The sequence below is a fragment of the Hyperolius riggenbachi genome, chromosome 3 (genome assembly GCF_040937935.1).
Source record: "Hyperolius riggenbachi isolate aHypRig1 chromosome 3, aHypRig1.pri, whole genome shotgun sequence".
In the NCBI taxonomy this organism is placed as follows: Eukaryota; Metazoa; Chordata; class Amphibia; order Anura; family Hyperoliidae; genus Hyperolius; species Hyperolius riggenbachi.
Genome location: NC_090648.1, coordinates 196,086,289 through 196,109,280, shown reverse-complemented (window position 1 = coordinate 196,109,280; position 22,992 = coordinate 196,086,289). Strand labels below are relative to the sequence as shown.

The following is a 22,992-nucleotide window of genomic DNA, read 5'->3' as shown; positions in this document are numbered from 1 at the left end:
AGGAATTAACTATACTAGATAGCAATGGCTGACACTCCAGCAGTGTCCATCAGGAACTGAGCAAGGAAGGGAAATGACCAGCAAAGCCTTCTGGGAAACATAAAGCTCTTATAGTGCCAGTCATCAAAGAAGGCAGGTAGAGGATTTGCATAACGAATGTATGCAAATTCCCCAGCAAGAGAACAGAAACTTGCAATGAAAAGACAGGTCTCTGTTCCAGAGACCTGCAGCCCACAGACTAGAGGAATGGACAAACAGCTGTCTGCCTGTGCAGCCAGCTGAGCGGATCATCACAGTACCCCCCCTTCTAGGGATGGATTCCAGACATCCCTCAAGACTGGTAAAATCACAAAACTCTAACTGAAGACTCATGAAGGTCAGGACAGCCCGACAAGGCCCAATTCCAGAGTCAGTCCATCCGAAACCGACCTCATCGGAAGCAGAAGCCACCGAAACATGCCCATCAGCACTACAAGTCTCAGCGTAACACCCATCAGGACTGTGGACACCAGAGAAGAAGCCATCGACACCCTCCAGACAATACCCACCACCTTCCAAGGAGCGTCCAAGAATACCAAACCTGCCGCAATACCTGTTCGAAGTGTCCCTTACAACACCAAAGCCATTGCTGATCGTATTCAGGGCACCAAGCAAAACCTTTCCCGGAATCTCCCAGAACGCCTTGAAGCTCCGCAGAGATCCCAAGAAGCCAGAACGCTCACCAGGCTCACATGGAGAACCACCAAGAACCCCTATGGAACCTATGATCATTCCAGACTCAAAATTAGCAGGACACCCATCAAGATCAGGACTTTCAGGGACCACTTCTGGGCATGCAAGCAGGCAGGCTATATCAGAACATGTCTCCACTGAGGAAGCATCTGAGTACGCTGGTAACCGAGGCACACTTGGGCTTTCTGGGTCACAGAGCACATCGGGGTACACTAGTACAGGAGAAACCTCAGGACATGTCGGGGAACTGCCAACCTCAGAGTCCGACACGACAAGACCAAAACCAGTATCGGGCAGAAAATCATCACGAGTAAAGGTCACAGGTACTGGTCTTTCAAAAGAAGACTCAAATTCAGAATTTTCTGTAACTGTAATATCATCATTGACTACACATGAATGAAGCTCCACAAGAGCTGCAAAAGTAGTCAGCAAGGCAGCAATGCCTACTGAAGTGGGCAACACCTCAGAAGGACCTGGGGGGCAGGAGACATCTCCTTCAAGTTCTGCACCCTTTGGGAGGAACTCAGAGACCTTCAGATCATCAAACAAGACCTCAGGAACATCATTTTTCAAGTTGTCTAAGAAGGATTCTGTACTATCCATGTTACAGGGCAAAACTGGAACTTTACTTTGAGAACAGGGCAGATGTCCCAGGGAAGGTTCCACCATAAACTGAGACTGAATTTCATCATCATGAGTGGAACGTACAGGAATATTCACTGGACCACACACTGACTCCCTAACTTTAATCTCGCTGCACCCAGAACTCTGCGTAGTAATCAAACTAGCTTGCAACTCCAAAACTGCAGAAAGACAGGTAAAAATAGCAGCAATACCTAGACGAGCCTCTAGGGGCAGGGCAGGAGATATTGTACAAGGCAATATTGACTCATCCAGAGTACTGGGTGGAGAGTCAATACTTTCTTCAGAATCAGACTCACAAATGTCAATGCAAGTGGACATCATGCCTTCATTCATGGTACAGGGCAGGTTCAGAGAAAGCTTCTCTGGACAAGGCAAAGAAGCTTCAGCATCAGATTCGCAAAACCGAAGCGCTGTCTCACTCTTAGATTCAGCTAACAAGGTCGAATCCGAGGAGTCAGAACGCAAAATTTGCGGATCCACGATCGCTTTAGGTTGCGAAACTGACGCTTCCATATCGCAAACCTCCGCGATCTGCGGAGCAGACTGCAAGGCATCTAGGACAGAAACACTGGAGCAACTGTCATCAGGCAACAGGCCTGCACAGGTGCAAACAGAATAAGACATAGATTCATTTGCAAAAGAAGTGGCGACAACAACAGGAGAAACTTTATTAGACACATCAATAATTTTCTTAAAGTTGCATAACTTAGGAATTTTCCCCATGGCAGGCTCACAAACGGACGATCTTAGAGATCCTGAGGGAAAAAATCTGTCTTCCTTAGACACAGGACCACACAGACCTTTTGCAGCCATACGTGCGGTGGCGACATCAGACCGCACTGGTTCAACTTCCACACAAGCAACTGCTCTGAACGACTTGCACTCAGACTTCAAACACTCAGTTGCTTTGGGAAAGGGAATGCATTCAAAACTCACTTTCTTTAAATCCAGAGGATTGGAACAATCGTCCGCTGACAATGTGTTTTTAGCAGATTGAAGCGCATGTAGTTCATCCAAAATCATTCTCCACACGTCAAACAGCGGAGTCACAAAGTCAGAGATACATTCACCAGTCTTGATTAAAGTGCACGCAGACTCAATGCACGCATACAAAACTGCTTCGTTTTTAGAACGGTATGGATTGCAAAACGATCTCCAATCACATTCCAATTCATAGACCAGGAGCTCGATCTCCCATTTCTCAAACGGGGGCTCCCATGCACACTTAACAAAGGATGAACAATCATAGTGCGCACAGTCTACAGATGGAACTGGAGCAGGAACAGAACGGGAATCTTTTACCTCTTTATTGGGATCAATTAATTGGTGTGTGTGTAATTCATCCAAAATGATCTGCCACACATACATCACCAGATCCACAACACACTTGTCACATTCATCAGAATCAATCAAAAGGCACACAGAGTCAAGACAATCGTTCAGGACATCCGCGCTTTTTGCGATGTAAAAATCGCAAAAGGCTTTCCAATCCAAATCAAATTCCTCCACCAAGGCCCCGATTTCCCATGAGGCAAATGGCGGTTCAAACAACCCAGTATCTAAATAATCTCCATATGGGTGGGGATCAGGAACGAGTACAGATTTTTTGACTGCTTTAATATAGTGTGCGATCCTACCTATAGCAGGATCCACATAAGCTTTGGATTGGGGCAAAAAACCTGGAAACTGATCAGCAGATGCATTATAAACATCATTATCATCATGCATGGTTTTGCCCATTTCAGACTTGACAGAAATAACCTCTCTATCTGTGGTTGCCATGGGCAACGGATCTTTCCGCTGGGAAGCCTTCCTAGATCTTTTACGTTTAGACTTAGAGGCTTTGGATGGCTGCTTTATGGATGAAAGAGTAGATGGAACAGCTGATTGAGCTGCTGACAACAACTCATTAAGGGGGTATGGTAATTGAGGTAATCTCAGCCAATTGTGAATTAAAAAGGCCAAGAATTCCAGGGGTCTTTGACTCAGGGTGGTATGATCTAACACATCATAACCCCACATTGACATTTCGCCCCCCAACAGAATGTAGACCATTTGGGGGGCCCAGGTAGACACTGGGGTGCATTGGAATTCAGGGTTCGCTAACAGTTTCGTACACTCAGACAAAAATTCGTCTGCTGATTCAGGTTCAAGTTTTTTAAATCTCTTAAAGGTACAAGAGCCATATTCGACAAAATCGTACAAATCGGAAATTCCATCTACACTGGGGTTTTGGGTTAGGCTGGTCATTCTGTCACGATTGTGGAACTTTCCCCGTGATCAGCGCACAACGCGTGCGCTGACACGGCGGAGATCCTCCACAAGCGTATAATTTGCAGGAACCCAGCAAAAGGTGCTACGCACCTGTAGAGGGAAATTCCTGTCGGCAGATGGCGCTGGGGAGTGCAGAGGAACCAATCCTCGTGTACCTCCACAAGTGCCAGACAGGAATTGTACGAAGCGCAGAATGCAATCGCAAGAGAGGCGATAGTAAATGAGATTGAGCAAAAGGGATAGGTTGTATGTGTGTGCGCCAATCCAGTCGCCACTCCGCGACCGCGCACACACAACAGCAGATACGAAATAGGAACGCGATCGCGAGAGGTGCGATCGCGAGACGTGACACAAGGCAGAACAGAATAGAATACAAGGGTAGCAAAGGCACAGCAAATACAATAAGGAGATACGGAAAACAACAACCGCTAGCTAACCGCGAACACCGCACTCATTCGCAACAGTGCAAGCGGTTATGCGCGATCTCCACGTGATAAGCACAATAGAGACAAGCACGCCTAACTAACCATAAACAGACAAACATGAAACAGGGGACGCGAGCGCTTGCTTAACGGTTACCTCACCGAGCCTGTAGCAAGCGCAGCGGACAAGACAGACACACGAAAAACAAGAACTAGGCAGGAAGGATTCACCGCTCTTCCGCCAGAGCAAGTGTGATCCAAGCAGGAACATAGATCAGAAAGATCCACAACCGCTAACGCTAGCGGCTAGTGCGATCTCAGCAAGACAGAACGATTCGCTATCAACCGCCGTTGGTGACAGCGCAATCGCGACCGACAAGACAGAACAGAAGGATCCCCAGCGCTCGCACAAAGTAGCTAGCGCGATCCCAGGAAACAGAACAGAAGGATCCCCAGCGCTAGCACAAAGTAGCTAGCGCGATCCCAGGAAACAGAACAGAAGAGATAGCTGGTAGCAACCGCTGCACCAGCTATACTCCAAGAACATAGATCAGAACCATTTCCTGTCAACCACCATAGGGACAGGACAATGGCAAACAGGCAAGACAAGACAGAACAGGCAATACAGATAATACAACCTGACTGGGCTAGAAGGGGAGCCAAAAGCAACCCCCAGGAATTAACTATACTAGATAGCAATGGCTGACACTCCAGCAGTGTCCATCAGGAACTGAGCAAGGAAGGGAAATGACCAGCAAAGCCTTCTGGGAAACATAAAGCTCTTATAGTGCCAGTCATCAAAGAAGGCAGGTAGAGGATTTGCATAACGAATGTATGCAAATTCCCCAGCAAGAGAACAGAACAGAAACTTGCAATGAAAAGACAGGTCTCTGTTCCAGAGACCTGCAGCCCACAGACTAGAGGAATGGACAAACAGCTGTCTGCCTGTGCAGCCAGCTGAGCGGATCATCACAGTTCTAAGGCTACAAACTGGACTTTCTTACATTTTCTCTGTAAATATACAAATCAAAAGCAAAACAGCTGCCACGCAAGAAAGAAACTGTCATTAAGGTGCAGACATGGAGAGCATACAATCTGCATCTGATATCTTTATATATGACATACATTAATAAATTCATGTCTGATAGTAACACACTCTAGCATGTACTCTACCTGATCCTTCTGATCTGTTAAAGTGAGATGTTCGTCATCCACCTGCATCATTAACTCCTTCACCCTCCTCTCCAGCCTGCGGTTGTTGAGCTGGAGACTTGCCCGATCCCTACAGGAAAGGAAACACACATTGTTTGGAAATTGAAGCTGGAAACTGTGCCAGATGCTATTCAACCTTCACAGAGAATACTGATGAAATGTACGCAGCGTTTAATATTCTTTGGATCTACTGCTTGCAGTTTAGAAACATTTCCTTCCCTTTCTGAACTTTTAGATACGTTGTTTCTGAGGTTTATGCCTACATACATCAACTGAAAGAAAACACTAGCATTGTTTCTCTATAGTAATTCTACACAGCGAGTGCCCAGCAAGCCAGGACTAAGACAGTGAAGCAGAGCATCAACCCAGCCACAGTGAACTGCAGTGAATCATAAGCAAAGCATTGAGTGGAAAGCACAATAGGCATCTGAGTACAATATCAAAGCTGTTTGTGGTGTAAACCCGCACAAGTGGAATACTAATGGGGGTGATTAGGTTGCAGACACACTGTAATAAAAAAACTTCTAAGCAAATAAATGATTTCCTTTAAGCTCCAACAAACGTGTCTTGCTTTTCCCCGGATGGATGCCTTGAATTTTAATTTTCTTGCAAGGGTCATCCTCATCTAATTAGTAAAGTTCACTGTAATACTGATTTGTTGCTAATCCTTATTTTGTTTCTTTAAATATGCCAGTTAACGGGCCATTCAAACTGGCTGTAATGGTCAATAGTCACACAGCCAATTAAAGAGGAACTGTAGTGAAAATAGCGCAGTGAATAAAATTGATTGTTTTTTAAATATTATTTATAAAACATTTACTATGTGTTTGCCCATTGTAAAATATTTCCTAACCCCAATTTACATTCTGAAATGTATCCCCTCTTTAGTTCTGCCAGGTGATCTCTGCAGAATGTTTGTTTACTGAGAGTTCTATGCAAAGAGGGAAATACTGCTTTCTTGGCAGTTGGAAACAGCTGTAATTTCCTACAATAAAGGGGCATTCAAACTGGGTTGTAGAAATGGTCAACAGTCACACATAGCCAATTAAAGAGTAACTGTAGTGAAAATAACGCAGTGAATAAAAGTGATTATTTGTTTTTAAATATTAATGTATAAAACATTTACTCCGTGTTTGCCCATTGTAAAATCTTTCCTAACCTCAATGTACTTTCTGAAATGTATCACCTCTTTAGACCTGCCAGGTGATCTCTGCAGAATGTCTGTTTAGTTGTATGCACAGAGGAAAATACTGCTTTCTTGGCAGTTAGAAACAGCTGTCATTTCCTACAGTGCAATGAGGTTCACAGGCAAGAAACTATCACACTGTGGTAGAGGTTTCACAACAATATCGCCCACACAGCCATGTGTATGTTTGCATGTGCGTGCGTGCGTGCGTGTGTGCGTGCGTGCGTGTGTGTGTGTGTGTGTGCGTGTGAATGTGTGTATGTGCACTCGCCTGTGTATCTGTGTGCATGTGTATGTCTACAAACATACATACTCAGTATTTTCTGACTAAGCATTCCTATATTTTCCTGTATAATAATATTTCATGCCAATTAACAACTTGAATTGTGCATTTCTAAATTAGAAGTGTTACAATACATTTTACTGTGTAAATGTGGAACTACAAAAAGAAAAAAAAACGTTAAAAAATGTGTTTCAACTTCCTACTGGATGATCAAAGCTAAAACTATAAGCAGCAGGAGAAAGACATAGCCGCAATCACACAAGACATGAAGGGGTTAAGAAGCACACACCATGTAGAAGTCCAAACATAACAACAAGTTACATTACCTTTCTTCATTTTCCAGGCGCTCTTCCAGCTCCACTATTCTTCCTTCCATCTGAGCAACAAGCCCTTCTTTATTGGATCGATGTGAAGTTTCAAGATGAGCTATTCTGCTCTTCAGGTCTTTGTTCTGGAGGAAATCGGAAGAGTGCAGCAGGTCAAATAATATTCAAGTTCAAATGTTGCACAAGGCTCTAAAACAAAGCTGGACATTGGAACAATGACTGGGGAATCTTGTAAGAACAATGAGCGCTTTCTGCTCTGTCTACAGCTAAAATATCTTTTGAAATCACAGAGATGCAATTTACATCCCTGCCTGGAATGACTCACAGACACTATACAGTACACAAAGGTGCACATGATTAACTTACCCTGAAAAATAAACACATTTCTTGAAATAAAGCGGGCATATATAGTGATGGGCAAAGGTATTCCGCAGCGTACAGAAATGCCATTCTCATTCTGCATTTATAAACAAAGCTAACGTTACCTGTCTTTCCAGGGACATTTTATCACACTCCAGATCTTGCCTTGCAGCACGTTCTTGAAGCAGTTCTCCCCTCATTTGCTCAATCTGCAAAATGCAAGAGAAAGATCTTTGGGTTATTATTCATGTGTGTCTATTGTTTTGTGCTGTGCCGCCTCCATAAGTATGCAAACACACAAAAAGTACAGACAAATGGATCTCGCCACAGTATGTTTGTATGGCTGCTGGCAGCTGACCAAGCAATTGTTTAAGCTGAACATACCAGGTGAAAACTGTTTCTACATAACATTTGTAGTTGCATTTTTTGTTTCATTTTAGAATAGCTTCACTTCTTTACCGTGTACCAGAGACGAGATTTAAAAAAAAGTTTTATACATACCTGGGGCTTCCTCCAGCCGCCATGTGCACAGATCGCTCCCACGCCGCCATCCTCCACTGCCTGCAGCTCTGGTATCCTGTTAGTTCTGCCAGTCGCGGCTAGTCTGTGCAAGAGGAAGTGCGCTCTCTACGTATCTCTCCAGTAGCCGTGCGCATGAGGTTGGAGGAAGCACCAGATATGTATAAAACTTTGTTTTATTTGGTCTCTGGTTTGCTTTAAGCAACTTGTGATCACAACTGTTAGTTCAGCCTGATGCAAATTTTTTGGGGCCTAATTACTTTTCAAGGGAGCTGTGGCTGCAATTCACTTGAAGTTTGACTGCCTCATTTACATACATAAAGGACTGGTTTATTAGCCCTTGCAATGGAAAAAGTAGACAAAAAGGGAGCTCCAGTAAGTTCTTAGTAGGACTTGTACTAATGTACCCATATTTATCTCATCATGTCACTTCAGGTATGTTTTAAATGACTGCTGATTATTGAACTCAATGATCAGGTATAAAAATAGTATAGGCTCTTTTCTGTTTTTAAAATATATTTATATGTACTTATTATACTTAGTGCTAAAACACATTTTTACGGTTTTTCATTTTTGCAAGTTGCCGGTTTGACTAGTAACATTTTGGGCTTGATTCACTAAGCCAAATAGCATGCCTTATCAGAGTTAACACGGCGTATCAGAGTTACCATGCCTCATCAGTTACCATGCCTTATCAGAGTTAACACACCTTATCAGAGTAGCACAGTGAGCGCTATGAACTTATGCCTGTTAATTGGCAATGACGAGAGCTACACTCATCCTGCCCTGATCACCTGCGGGTCCTATCACTTTAAAGGACATTATCCCTGCACTTTGATTGTCCCAATAGGCTGCCTGTCAAGTTTCCTGTCAAGTGACAGGCAGCCTATTGGGCCAATCAAAGTGCAGGGATAATGTCCTTTAGGGCCCTTTTCCACCAGCGCTGGCTGAATCGCAAAAACGCAAACCGCTAGCGATTTTACAATCGCTATGGTTTGCTTTTTAACATAGGAATCGCGGTAGGTCATTTCCACTACCGTGATTCATTTTTGCCGGGAACGCGAACGCGCGGCGGAGCGATATTTGCCGCGATTTTGCTATGCAGTGCATAGCATAGCAAAATCGCGGCCGCGAACGTCGGGGAATCGCCGGTAATTGCGATTCAGCAATCGCTAGCGTTCAGCGTGAATGCTAGCGATTGCTAGTGGAAAAGGGCCCTTAAAGTGATTGGACCCGCAGGGGCTCAGGGCAGGACGAGTGGAGCTCTCGTCATTGCCAATTAGCAGGCATGTGTTTGTAGCGCTCGCTATGCTACTCTGATAAGGAGTATTAACTCTGATAAGGCATGCTAATTCTGATAAGGCGTATTAACTCTGATAAGGCATGCTATTTGTCTTAGTGAATCAAGCCCTTTATGAGTAGAATAGTATATAACTAGTGCTGTGGCAACTCTAGGTCTGTTGCATTATTATTATTTATATATACATATTACAAAAGTCCCCTGACTTGCAGATTACAAAGTAGGTCCTTCCCTTCACTACTGAGCTATCTTATTGTAACTACATTGCACACACAAGTAAAACAAGAACCTTTATTTACTTACAAAGCTTGTCTGTAAAACCAGTAGGAGGAGCTCTAAGCAAACATCATATATTTGTAATATTTAATATTTTCCTGATGTTGATTTTTTTGTAATAAGACTAATTAAGGAAAAATAAAAACAACTATAATATATCCCATTAACATTCAGCTCTAGAGTTCTGGGCTCAGCTCACACTTAAGACATGATCTCTGCAAGTTGTTATAATCTTCTTATTTTTACACAATATCTGCCCTGATGAGGTCAGTAATTTACAATCAACACAAGTCAGTCATTACTTTTTCACTATTGCTGGGGGAAAAGCTATCAAGGGACAGCATCCTGAACCAGGTTTCCGTTTGTGCACAAGGTCTGACACATTTGTTTCCTGCTGTCACTGCCTGCTGCTTATCACACAATCTACCTAATCTGCACTAGCATCCTAACCTCCTTATTTGCTCCATGGGGACTGTAATGTGCTTGTACCCAAATAGGACAGTGTTGTTCCTGCAGATCTAATAACTGTGCATGGTTTAATGGTTTATTGGCATCACATGCTTTCAGAAATGTATCTGAACTGTCATTCTGATCCTACCCATCCACTGTGTGTGGTAATATTATAGGAGGTTTGTGAATTCTCATTGCGACATACTGGGCAATATCCCAGGTGGGCCTGAATCCAACGTATGCCCTGTATTACTGACATCTCATGTTCTGATGTACTTCTCATAGAATTACATGGCTGCTGCTTACTGTGAAAAAGGATATCAAGCTGTTATTTACTAAATCTCTAGTTACTGACATATACATTTTCTTGGCATATTAATCACATCCCATGTGTGTCAGACCATCAAATACATTTACCATACTTCAATGATTTTGTATTGGAATTGTGCCCAAGGAGCTACTACGAATATTCTCTGTCGTCATTCTGACCAAATTTGAACTTTTGTTTGAAGCAGACTCCTGAAGCTACGATTGCAGCTTTAAGAATAGTGTTATGTGACCTGAAGGGGCAAAGCTGAAGGAAGTGAAGCAGCCTCAAGGTACGTGGTTGGCTTTGCATTATCATGCCAGACTGACTTCTGAGGCTGTAGCTGGCGTCTATGAAAGCCCACACTCTTGGAAATGGCTGAGGCAGGGACGACTGATCAGACACCTGAAGTCATTTATTTGACTTCAGCTTTTCAAGGGGCTTAAACACAAATAAAAAAAAGTATATATTTGTATCGGTCCTACTTACAATTTAGATAACAGTTCCTACCCCATTTAAAGGCAAAGAAACCCCAGTATTGAACAGCAGGGAGAACATGAATAGGAATGGCTTCTACTTTTTATGAATATTATGAAACTGCTTATATTATAAATATAAAAAATTACAACTGACACAAAGTGAAGATCCTTGTGCAAAAATGATGACAACTCTTTCCTTAAAGGACATCTGATGTAAGAGGGATATGGGGGCTGCTGTCTTTATTACCTTTTAAACAATACCAGTTGCCTGGCAGCCCTGCTGATCTCTTTGACTTCAGTAGTATCTGTATCACACACCTGAAAGAAGCATGCAGCTAATCTTGTCAGACTTCAGTCAGAGCACCTGATCTGCATGCTTGTTCAGGGTCTATGGATGAAAGTATTAGAGACACAGGATCAGGGGGACAGCCAGGCAACTGGTATTGTGTAAAAGGAAATAAATATGGCGGCCTGCATATTCCTCTCAGTTATGATGTCCTTTAAAAAAAGGAAGACGGAGACCTGTGCTGAGCCTATACATTAATTTCTCTCTTTACATTTTCACATGGGCGTGTAGTGGTCATAGTCATCGGTATTACTATAGTAAGACAAATTGTTATAATTGCTCTTCCAATGACAGGAAAGCAAGTCATTGCAACACAAGTGTCAGACTATTAGGTTTAGGCCTCTTTCACAGTGGGACGTTAAAGTCGCACGTTAGAAAATGTTCTAATAGAGTTGAAGAAAAAAGGTCAGCACCAGATGTGACAGCCGGCAGCTTTACACTTAATCCTCCCAACCTGGATGTGCTTCAGCAGTAGTTTCATCAAATTGGAAGTAGATTGAAGACGCAGCACCAACTCCATGCAGTTAGGTTTATTGGATTAAGACAAAGGGCATACAGGCATGGGGGGTACAGACATCGGCCTTACAGCCGTTTCGCGGGACTCCCGCTTCCTCAGAGACCAAAAGATGTCACAATGTCCTTACAGTTTAGACCACTTATATACAATAAGCATTTGGCACTTACCGCTCCCCACCATTGCTGAGGACACCCATCGGCCCGCTGAAGACGCGCATCCGTTCGTTTCCGGGAGTAGTCCCGCCCCTTCCGGGGTCACTAACCTCTTAGCCACTCAGCGCCAAGGACGCTCCACACCTCCAGGCTGCAGTTAGCGCATGACGTAACTACGTCCTTGGCGCTGAGTGGCTAAGAGGTTAGTGACCCTGGAAGGGGCAGGACTACTCCCGGAAACGAACGGATGCGCGTCTTCGGCGGGCCGATGGGCGTCCTCAGCAATGGTGGGGAGCGGTAAGTGCCAAATGCTTATTGTATATAAGTGGTCTAAACTGTAAGGACATTGTGACATCTTTTGGTCTCTGAGGAAGCGGGAGTCCCGCGAAACGGCTGTAAGGCCGATGTCTGTACCCCCCATGCCTGTATGCCCTTTGTCTTAACCCTCCTGGCGGTATAAAAAAATCTGCCAGGAGGGAGCGCAGCAGTTTTTAAAAAAAAATTTTTTTCCTATATCATGTAGCGAGCCCAGGGCTCGCTATATGATAGCCGCTGCTCAGCGGTATCCCCCCGCCCTCTTCGATCGCCTTCGGCGATCTCCGATCAGGAAATCCCGTTCAAAGAACGGGATTTCCTGTAGGACTTCCCCCGTCGCCATGGCGACGGGGCGGAATGACGTCACTGACGTCGGGACGTCATTGGGAGTCCCGGGCCACCCCTCGGCGCTGCCTGGCACTGATTGGCCAGGCAGTGCACGGGGTCTGGGGGGGGGGCGTGCGGCGCGACTGATAGCGGCGATCGTGAGCGGGGCGGCGGCGATCAGTGTGCTGGCGCAGCTAGCAAAGTGCTAGCTGCGTCCAGCAAAAAAAAAATTAAACAAATCGGCCCAGCAGGGCCTGAGCGGCACCCTCCGGCGGCTTTACCGCCAAGGAGGTTAATCCAATAAACCTAACTGCATGGAGTTGGTGCTGCGTCTTCAATCTACTTCCAATTTGAGAAAATGTTCTAACGTGGACTAACGTTAGAACATTTTCTAAGTCTGTGCAACATTCACAGTGCACACGTTGCGTTTGTGTGTAACGTGTAGCATTACTAGAAGGTGCTGCATGCTGTGCGTTAAACACGTTATTAACTGCGTTGGACTGTTTGCACACGCTCAGTAATGACCTGGAAGCATACTTTTCATTGCTTGTATGCCTACTGTATGCGAAGGTAGCAAGGCATAGCGTTGCGTTGTGACATTTGTGGAACGTTGCGTTTGTTAGTTTGCGTTGCGACTTTAACGTCACATCAAAACGCAACGTCCCACTGTGAAAGTAGCCTTACTCAGTAAATCAAATTATAGCATTATAACACAAATCATCTAATAACAGCTAATCTTTTACTGATCTGCTTTTTTTGTGGCTTATTGGGATTTTTATGTTTAAGTACACATTTTTCAAAAATAGATCTATGCAAGTCATCAGTAAGCCATAACAATATGAAACAAATGATTAAGGCTTGCAGCAAAAGTGATAAGCTAATTCAGTACTTCAGTAGTGTTTAACAATGAGGAAAATCGCTTTCTTTGCATTCATGTTTTCATGAATATGTGCCAAATTTCATTTGACAATTATGTTTGCAAACAATACTTGTTAGGGTTACGTGTATTGTTTTACATGCAATAAACCAAGTTTGAATATTGCAAAATTCCGAGTCTATTTGCAGGTTCCAACTGTGAGTGCGTTCTGCACTATTTTGTCCGTTCTATCACCTGTACTGTGTATTTTATTACACCAAGTGGGCAGCATTGAGGCTAGTGGACAATCTCTCACTTTCTCATTTGCTACATTTACGGCCTTGTGGACCAGCCCATAGTCCCTGGCTGCTCCACAGCGCTGCAACCAAACTGTACTTTGTTCTCTGTGAGATACTCTGCAATAACATAAATGCTCTCCCATTTCATGGAAAGCAGATGAAAAGTTTGAATTATTTATATTCAGAGATTTGTAATGCTTCTCCTTTATAAACAACAATACTATATTTTAATTTGACCCTAGAGCCTATAATTCACTTTCAAATCATTAAAAAAAATTAACATCATAACAACTAAGCTCTTCTGTGGTAGGAAAAATCACGTTGATGTACAGGCTTACAGTATGTAAACGGACTGCAGCATTTACAATATAACATAAATTGCATGTGAACTTGCATAAACAGACATGCAAGGCTGAATCTGTATAGTAAATGTTGGCAATTAACAGCACTTTCCTAATGCAACAGAAGAAAAAAGGCCCCACATTCCAGAGCAATGAGGTCACACCGGACTACAGAGAATCACATGGGCTCATTTCCACACAAAGTACATGGCCAGTCAAAACTTTTAAATTGCACTGTGCAAAACAGGCCTCAGGTGCTATACTTTAGCTACGTTCATATGACTTCTGCAGTAATAATATGACTGTGGGAACACGATCACCCATTTGCATTTAAAGTGGACCCAAATTACAAATACAAGATTTCAGAAATAAAATCTATTTTCTAAATTATAATAATAAATAGCAGCCTTTTTTCAGCTGCATGATGACAAATATAAAATATTTTACATTTATTGGAGGAACTCCTCCCTTCCTTTCATATTGCTGGAATTTTTACAGCAAACTGGTGGAGTAGATGGTGTCCAGCAATGGAAGAATTGCTAATGGCTGCCCCCAGTATAATCCTAGCTATGAAAATAGAAGGGTGAAAAGTATGCACTGAAATGATCATAGGTTTGAAGGAGTGTTTATTTATCTTTGTATGTGTCAGAGTGGTGCAACTAAATATTTTTATTTAAAAAAATGCTTGGTTTGGGTCCGCTTTAAGGTACAGATTAAAAAGTAAGCATTCAACAAAGTAAGTTAATTCAATTAGCTGATGCAGTGGTGTGACCATGGAAACCCATAGAAAAACGATTACATGATTATCAATCTCTACCTCCAAAATCAGTATACATATCATTTCTGCACCTTTTGTAAGGTGTAAGGCAATAGTGAGAATACAGGTATTGTGCCTTCTGTTGCTGCACTATAATCAGCATTGCAATACTATTACCATTGCTAAATTAAGCACAATTCCCCCAGCTATCCAACCAATTCCAATGCCTAAAGGCCCATACACACGTCGGATTTTAGCGAACGACCCGTCGTTTTAACGTTCCGTCGTTCGGACGTTTTCGCGTCAAATCCGACGTGTGTACAGACTATCGTTCGGGTGATAAGACTGGTTACCAGCGATCCGCCCGGCGGAGAATAACGCCTCCCTTAAGAATAACGCCTTCCTACTGCCCAAGCTTAACCTCCTCCCTTAACATTAACTCGTTCCTGATAACTAATCAGCCTCCCCTCTTTGTGTGAATTCCTTTCCCCATGATACCCCTTTATCATGCCTTAAGCCCCTTACACACGCTCAACAGCGGTCTTTTATGAAGCACAATTTTCAAATAACTTTTGTTGTAAAACAAGTTGAACAACCAAAAAAAGTTGCTTGCTATTGTTCACACAACTGATAAAACTGATAAGAAGTCAGCTGTTTGAACAATAGCAAAATACTTTTTTTCAGGTGTTTCAACTTGTTTCACAACAAAAGTTGTGAAAGCATAAAAGACCGCTGTTGAGTGCGTGTATGGTGCTTTAGTATAGTATTGCCAATGAAAAAGAGGACTGTAATCAATGGCTTTAGGATACAAAATACTTTACTAAAAATGCAGCATCTAGCGCCTGAGACATTTGTTGGTAAAGCATTCAGTACCCCCAAGTCATTGTGTGTCATTCATACATTTCTAATCTAAAAAGGAGGAGGTGCTGCAAGCCTAGGCAGTAAGAGCCATGTTTGTATGTGTAAAGTCCCCATGGAGTATGTGTTTTATGCTTAGTACAAACCATGCAATTTCCCATCAGATACACGGGACGAAACGATAATTTCCGATGTTTGATTTCTGATTGTTTTTCTATTTAATTTTCCGATCAATTTGATACAAAATAGGTTAAAAAAAACTGATCAGGAATCAAACCAGACCTGTCAGAAATTATGGATTTGACCAGGCATAATTCCAGTGCCCGCTCCTTGAATCCCCATATTCAGGGCCGGTTTGCAGATATTTTTCTTCTTTGGTGTTGTTACCAAAGACGTTGGATTGTTAGGGGTGGAGCTTTATACTTGGCAAATTGTTTTTTTTTTCCAGTTTAAACCTGAAAAATATTCATACTTCAAACATAGAGAAGTATCAGCATTCCTGAACATGCACTTCAAAGTGAACAGCTCAGAAACAAACTGATTGAAGGGATGTTGAAATATAAAGGTCACTGATTCTCTCCAATACGAAATCTAAATTTTGATTGGACAATGATTGGCCAAATGTACCACTTGTAAACCATGTAAACCAGGTAGAATGGGAGTTTTACCTACACAATCTTTTGGCTTTTCATAGTATTCAATAGCCCTCATACTAGATGGAGGTGGTAACATTGGCCAGCCATTGGCCTATCAAAATTGTATGTCGTACCGGGCTTAAAGTATCTGAAAGATGCAGCAGAATGCTTTCGCTAGATCTATAATACAGTAAATATGGATAACTACTAAACTACATAACTGACTAAAAGTTTTAAACTGTGCAAAATAAAAGAAATAAAGTAAAAAAAAAAACAAAAAAAACCTTCAAATTCAAGACTTTTCCATCCAACCACAGTTAAAACTGCTTAAAATGATTTTATTTTCTGTAGAGAAGGGAATTTTAACTCCTGAGCTAATTGGTGCTAGCTGAGTAGCAGGTTCCTCTGGCAGTGAATGCAATCGTTTATAATACATTATTTTCACCCTCAGAGGAACAACAAACATTGTAGATTTCAGCAGAAGTTAACACAGCTGGGTTTGGTGAGCACTGAAAACAAAGTATTTTCAATGAGCTATAATACCCCTGTGAGAGACGGCATGGATTTAATAAACAGAGGCCGTGTTTATGCTAGACATGGTATTAAGAACAGCTGGTTATCATCGTCTTGTTAATGAAAGCACACAATTTCATTTCTTCTCAATTATTGATATCGGGAAGCCTGGATCCATCCCTTCATGTCTTTTTTAAAGCAGTTTGTAATCTTACTTCTCATAAATAGAGTGTTTCATGTATGCCCACACTGGGGGAGGAGAGGGGTCCCGCTAATGAGGTACATATTCCATCTCTCCAGACAGTCGACTTAAAAAAACACTGCATGTTATACTGAGAGTCTGCTATTCCGGTCCCTGGAAAAGGCCCTTCAGTTTTGTGTTCTGATTTACTTGCTCTGCACACCTGGTGCACAGAGTGGAACAGGTGTTGGGAAACCAACCGGGAACACTGCTCAGATGAGGGGAAAAGTAAAAAAAAAAGACGACGATGAAGCAAAGCCACTGTAACTCTAGCCTGCCATATTTACACTGTCACCATAGAAACTCTCTGCTCTCCCACGGTTTCAGGAACGAAATCCACAGCCAGAAGGTTCTCCTTTATAGTTCTCTGCCTCCACATTACTAAACATTTTACAATTAACTTTTTCCTGTAAGTGGGATCCCAGCTGCCCAATTTTGCAACTTGTTTCATTCCCCTCAGATTTTTACTCTAAGTGATTCTTAGCTGTACGGCTTATTTTATTAAGTTACTAAATGTTTGTTTTGCTTTTTTTCCCTCTTGAGATCATGCAATGCTCTAACAAAACACCATTGCTTGATTGACATGCATTATAAGGTACACTATGGCACAGTGAACTACAAATGTTACTATCAGATTGAAGAGTCAAAAATGGGGACACAGAGAGCCCAAAATAGTGTACTATGTACTGGTGGTGAGGGGAAAATGTAGAGTAAGTAATACTCACAAACCAGGGTTACCCCTTAGGAAACCACTGTAAAGGGAGGTGGGGAGAACAAGCCTGTCCCCACTCAGGATTAAAAGTCGCTTTCTGTAGATAGGAAGAAATGTGAGAATTTATGTCCTTCCACCAAGGGTGGACTGGTACAGTCGCAAAGTGGACAGAGGCGCCAAAGGATAAAAAGATATAACATTTTTAAAACATGGAAGTGGAGGGAGTGGACTCTTACCCACTCCAAAGGACACGACAAAAGGAACGTGTTAAGAAATAACACTAAGTTTATTTTATACACTCCACAAATGTTTGCAACGCTTTTCACAGGCGTGACCCCGCTACATCAGGCAGTGAGACAGGAGTATACAGCTTAAGCCGTCCACGTCTAAACTGAGCGTCTCTGTCAAGATTATACAGTCTGCATAGTGAGGGTGTTGTAGTTAGGGATGATCAGTGAGATGCAAATAATTTCTCCTAGCATTCAAATTTCACGTAAATGATATGCAGCTTAGAATCCTACCAATCAGAATAACTTCCTGTCAATTTTTGACTGGTCCAAGTTCAAGCTGCATAACATTTACATAAAATTAGAATGCAAGGAGAAATTGTTTGCACCTCATTGATCATCCCTAGTTGTAGCAACACAGAAAGCACCAGTCATTTTATCTATGACATATCGGAAGTTAAAGTATAATCTAACTGACAAAAAATGCCCTGGTCTTCCTGGTCCCTCACCATCATCCCGCGCTGCTCGGTTTACCTGATGTCACCCTCTGTGCACTGCATGTGCGGCCCGGTGCCAAGCGCCTCCTCCAACACGCTTCACCGTTCATTGATCTAAGTCCCCATGTGAATGATTGCCGCCATCAATGAGATGGCGTCCTCATTCACAAAAGCCGATACTTACACGTCCACGCATTGCTTCCTGTTTGCGTAGTGATACTACAAATAAGGAAGTTATGTACGGACATCTTGTGGCCAAATAGTAAAATTACATCTACAAACTTCTTTTTAGACTAACAGACTTTTTTTTCTATTTAAAATTAACTCCTTACCTCTCACACAATAGTTACCCCAAAATTTTTTAGTAAAAATGATATATATATATATATATATATATATATATATATATATATATATATATATATATATATATATATATATATACATATATATATACACACATACATACACAGTTACCTAACTTTGTTAATATGTATGTCATTAGGGTATATTACTGTTACTTTTTAAATTATGGGCTTGTAATAACTGATGGACGCAAAAACTGAAAAAATGCACCTTTATTGCCAAATAAAACATTGCAATAGCTGGGACAAATGGGCAAATAAAATGTGTGGGTTTTAATTATGGTAGCATGTATTATTTTAAAATTATGATGGCCAAAAACTGAGAAATAATGAATTTTTTCAATTTTTTCTTATTTTTCCCATTAACCACCTTAGCGGTATGGACGAGCTCAGCTCGTCCATTACCACCAGAGGGTGCCGCTCAGGCCCTGCTGGGCCGATTTTGATGAAATAAAAAGCAGCACATGCAGCCGGCACTTTGCCAGCCACGTGTGCTGCCTGATCGCCGCCGCGAGCAGCGGCGAAAGAGGGTCCCCCCAGCCGCCCGAGCCCTGCGCAGCCGGAACAAATAGTTCCGGACAGCGCTAAGGGCTGGATCGGAGGCGGCTGACGTCAGGACGTCACTCCGCTCGTCGCCATGGCGACGAGGAAAGTCAAACAAGGAAGGCTGCTCATTGCAGCCTCCCTTGTTACTTCTGCTTGCCGGAGGCGATCGGAAGAACGCCTCCGGAGCGCCCTCTAGTGGGCTTTCATGCAGCCAACTTTCAGTTGGCTGCATGAAATAGTTTTTTTTTAATTAAAAGAAAACCGTCCCGCAGCCGCCCTGGCGATCTCAATAGAATGCCAGGGTGGTTAAAATGCAGTTAGAATAAAATAATTCTTAGCAAAAAGTATCCCCCAAAGAAAGCCTAATTACTTGTGAAAAAACAAGATATAGATTGTTTCGTTGTTTTAAGTAGTAATAAAGTTATGGAAGGAGCGCTGACAGGTGAAAATTGCTCTGTTTTTTTTAAGGGCAAAAACCCTTGGAGGTGAAGTGGTTAAGTGCCCCTTTAAATTTATATCTATAGAGGGCAGCATTAATATATCAGGAGTCGCTCAAGTTTATAAATAACGAATATAAGGTGAAATGTCTAATTGAGAAACTTAATTTAAATTACTAGAGTGACGATCATCACAATTTAAATTATAGTAATATCCATTTTTTAAAATAAATGGCCGTAGTAACCAGCAGCTGAATTTTATAAAATCCATTGAATACTAGAGGCTAAACTAGAAGCAGTGAATCCCTCCTAGGTATGATGTGATTCATGCAACAGCCCAGATCATCAGAACATCTATGGGAATCTGTTTGGTAAAGATGCAGACGTGTCACTTTAGCAGCGGGACAGGAGCCTGACCCAATTTATTTTGGATGTGCAGCAGGGGGCACTAGTCTAGACAATGGTGCATCAGTCTGGGTTAATTTAAATGCCACATTTTTCATGCAACAAATTAATATTTGAAGAACAACAAAACAGAAGCTGTGCCTGGCGCATTACCATTTCATTGTTACAATACAATCTAAATTTAAAACATTAGCTTTGTTTTCAATATAGCACCATAATTAATAATCATAGGATTAACAGTTCATGGAAGTTGTCATTACTGTAAATAGTGTGATCATGAAAAGTGTTAAGCAATGATTTCAAATCTTTTCTACTTCCGTCATGTAAATTTTTGTCTACTGCAGCATGGCTGTAGTTCTGACCATTTAGTCTCTATAAAAAGTGAGATTTAGGGTTTAGGGGGAAGAGAAAATAATAATATCTCCAATTTTGTTTTACAGCCTGAAATGAACAAACATACAAAAAAAATCTAAGGGCATACACTCAATTTAACTGTTAACACCCAATTAAAAACAGTCTCCAGTTTAAAAATAAATAAAAAGAATTACTGACATAGATTATTGACATCCACCCCCCCTCCCAAAAAAAAGCCCCAAAACAAAAACAACATACTGCATACCAGTTTGATTAGTGCTGCATATAGAAATCTATTGCACAGTTTGATAGTGCAACTGAAAGCAAGCAATCAACTAAGGGTGGCAAGGCACTGTCAAAAGATCTCAGGGAAAAGCCACAGACAGGCACAAGGCAGGAGATGAATACCCTTCACTCTAACCCCCCCCCCCCCCCCTCAACAAAATCTAAAGCTTTATCAATAAGTTGATAATTAGAAAGTGGAGACTGGGAATGAACCTACAGCCCCCATCTCGTTTGTTAACCGGGAACTACCTTGATGGACGAGTGAGGTGGAGACTGGTCAAACAGGCCTATGGCAACTTGAAGGCAATTACAGTAATTTATGGCAAAGGGTGGTCATTGTGTGCATGTGACAACAGTATCCCAAGTGCACCATAAATGTGGTGTGTATGGGACTCCTCAAGAAAGGCCACATGAAGTCTTGTTTAAGAATAAACCTACATTCCCTATTTCGTTCATTAACCAGGGACTTGTGTGCTTCTTTCTGTTGGTTGCTTTTGTTAGAAAGTTTTGAAGTGAAACAAGTATATTTAATAGCTATTGGTACATTATGGAAAAAGATGCCCTCAGAAAAAAGTCCTGCCAGGCCGCACTGTTATATTGACTGTTGACACAGTGCCTTTTAAAAAATCTAGGGACATTGTTTATGTCAAAAGTACAGAATTGCCTTCTTAAAACAGAAGGTTATTGCAGGTTAATACTTTCAACAAGTGCTGAAAAAAAATCAAAACTGTAATACCCTTGATGTGACCACCATGGGCAGAGCAATACAGACCATTGCTGGTGGTTCTCCTTGTCCATAACATAACTAAACACTTAAAAGCGTTTGTGTATTCAACACAGAATTTCTTTAGATTTCATTTGTCAGAATCTGTCTTGTGCATCCTATAAAATGACACCTATGCAACACAGTACACAGATAACCAAGGGAAGAATATATATCTTACAGAACCTTTATTTCATTCTTCCTGTATTATACCAGAAATAGTGATGGGCCGAACCTCTGATTTAAGGTTCACGAACCGGGTTCGCGAACTTCCGCGGAAGGTTCGGTTCGCGGAAAAGTTCGCAAACCGCAATAGACTTCAATGGGGAGGCGAACTTTGAAAAATAGAAAAAATTATGCTGGCCCCAAAAGTGATGGAAAAGATGTTTCAAGGGGTCTAACACCTGGAGGGGGGCATGGCGGAGTGGGATACACGCCAAAAGTCCCGGGGAAAAATCTGGATGTGAAGCAAAACAGCGTTTTAAGGGCAGAAATCACATTGAATGCTAAATTGCAGGCCTAACGTGCTTTCAAACATCTTGCATGTGTATACATCAATCAGGTAGTGTAATTAGAGTACTGCTTCACACTGACGCACCAAACTAACTGTGTAACGCACCGCAAGTTACCAGCTGTTTGTGTAGTGACGGCCATGCTGGACTACTGCGCAACATGGCGAGATTGCTCTTCCTCACTCAGTGATGTCAGGTAATGTGTGACTGCCTTCTCAACTTTCCATGGCATTGTTAAAAAGCTTACGTTTTGTTTTTAAATTACATTTTCTACTTGTAGCGGTACTTGTTCAGTACCGCTACAATGAGAATCCTATGGAGGCGGGCAAGTCTGGCATTGTGACCCCGGGTAATGGCCGGGGAATGAGGGATGGAATCCGGTGTGGAGCCTGAGCAACGGCTACCACTACACATCCAAGGAGGGCAGCAGTCAGGCATGCACGCCCGCCCCGAGGTAGTGACCAAAAATAACAATACAGGAGGACTATTGAGGGCTTGCTGTATTTGAAATGAATGTACTTTAAATCCTTTAACGAGAACCAGTTATGGCGGGCAAAGATGACACCACATTCCTTTCACGAGAATCATATGGAGGCGGGCAAATCTGCCATTTGTGACCCCGGGTAATGGCCAGGGAATGAGGGATGGAATCCGGTGTGGAGCCTGAGCAACGGCTACCACTACACAGGCAAGAAGGGCAGCAGGCAGGCAGGCACGCCCGCCCCAAGGTAGTGACCAAAAATAACAATACAGGAGGACTATCGAGGGCTTGCTGTATTTGAAATGAATGTACTTTAAATCCTTTAACGAGAACCAGTTATGGCGGGCAAAGATGACACCACATTCCTTTCACGAGAATCATATGGAGGCGGGCAAGTCTGACATTGTCACCACGGGTAATGGGCGGGGAATGAAGGTTGGATTCCAGCCCGAAGTGGGAGCCTGCTGAGACCCATGCTGT

At 42.4% G+C, this 22,992-nt stretch overlaps 1 protein-coding gene and 1 long non-coding RNA gene across 4 annotated transcripts in view; one reads left to right on the top strand and one right to left on the bottom strand.

The window, feature by feature from the left end:
• The window catches only part of CGNL1 (cingulin like 1), a 150,892-nt gene that overhangs the window by 5,617 nt on the left and 122,283 nt on the right, over positions 1-22,992 (bottom strand). For all 3 annotated transcript variants that reach the window (XM_068275513.1, XM_068275515.1, XM_068275514.1), the window contains exons 15-17: positions 7,566-7,649; positions 7,081-7,205; positions 5,247-5,355 (exon numbers count right to left, since the gene is read on the bottom strand). In XM_068275513.1, the coding sequence (XP_068131614.1) occupies positions 5,247-5,355; positions 7,081-7,205; positions 7,566-7,649 (318 nt within the window). The remainder of the gene's footprint in view (positions 1-5,246; positions 5,356-7,080; positions 7,206-7,565; positions 7,650-22,992) is intronic.
• LOC137563273 (uncharacterized) overlaps positions 10,496-22,992 on the top strand; it is a 59,508-nt gene continuing 47,011 nt past the window's right edge. The window contains exon 1 of the long non-coding RNA XR_011030306.1: positions 10,496-10,584. This is a non-coding gene — a long non-coding RNA (uncharacterized lncRNA). The remainder of the gene's footprint in view (positions 10,585-22,992) is intronic.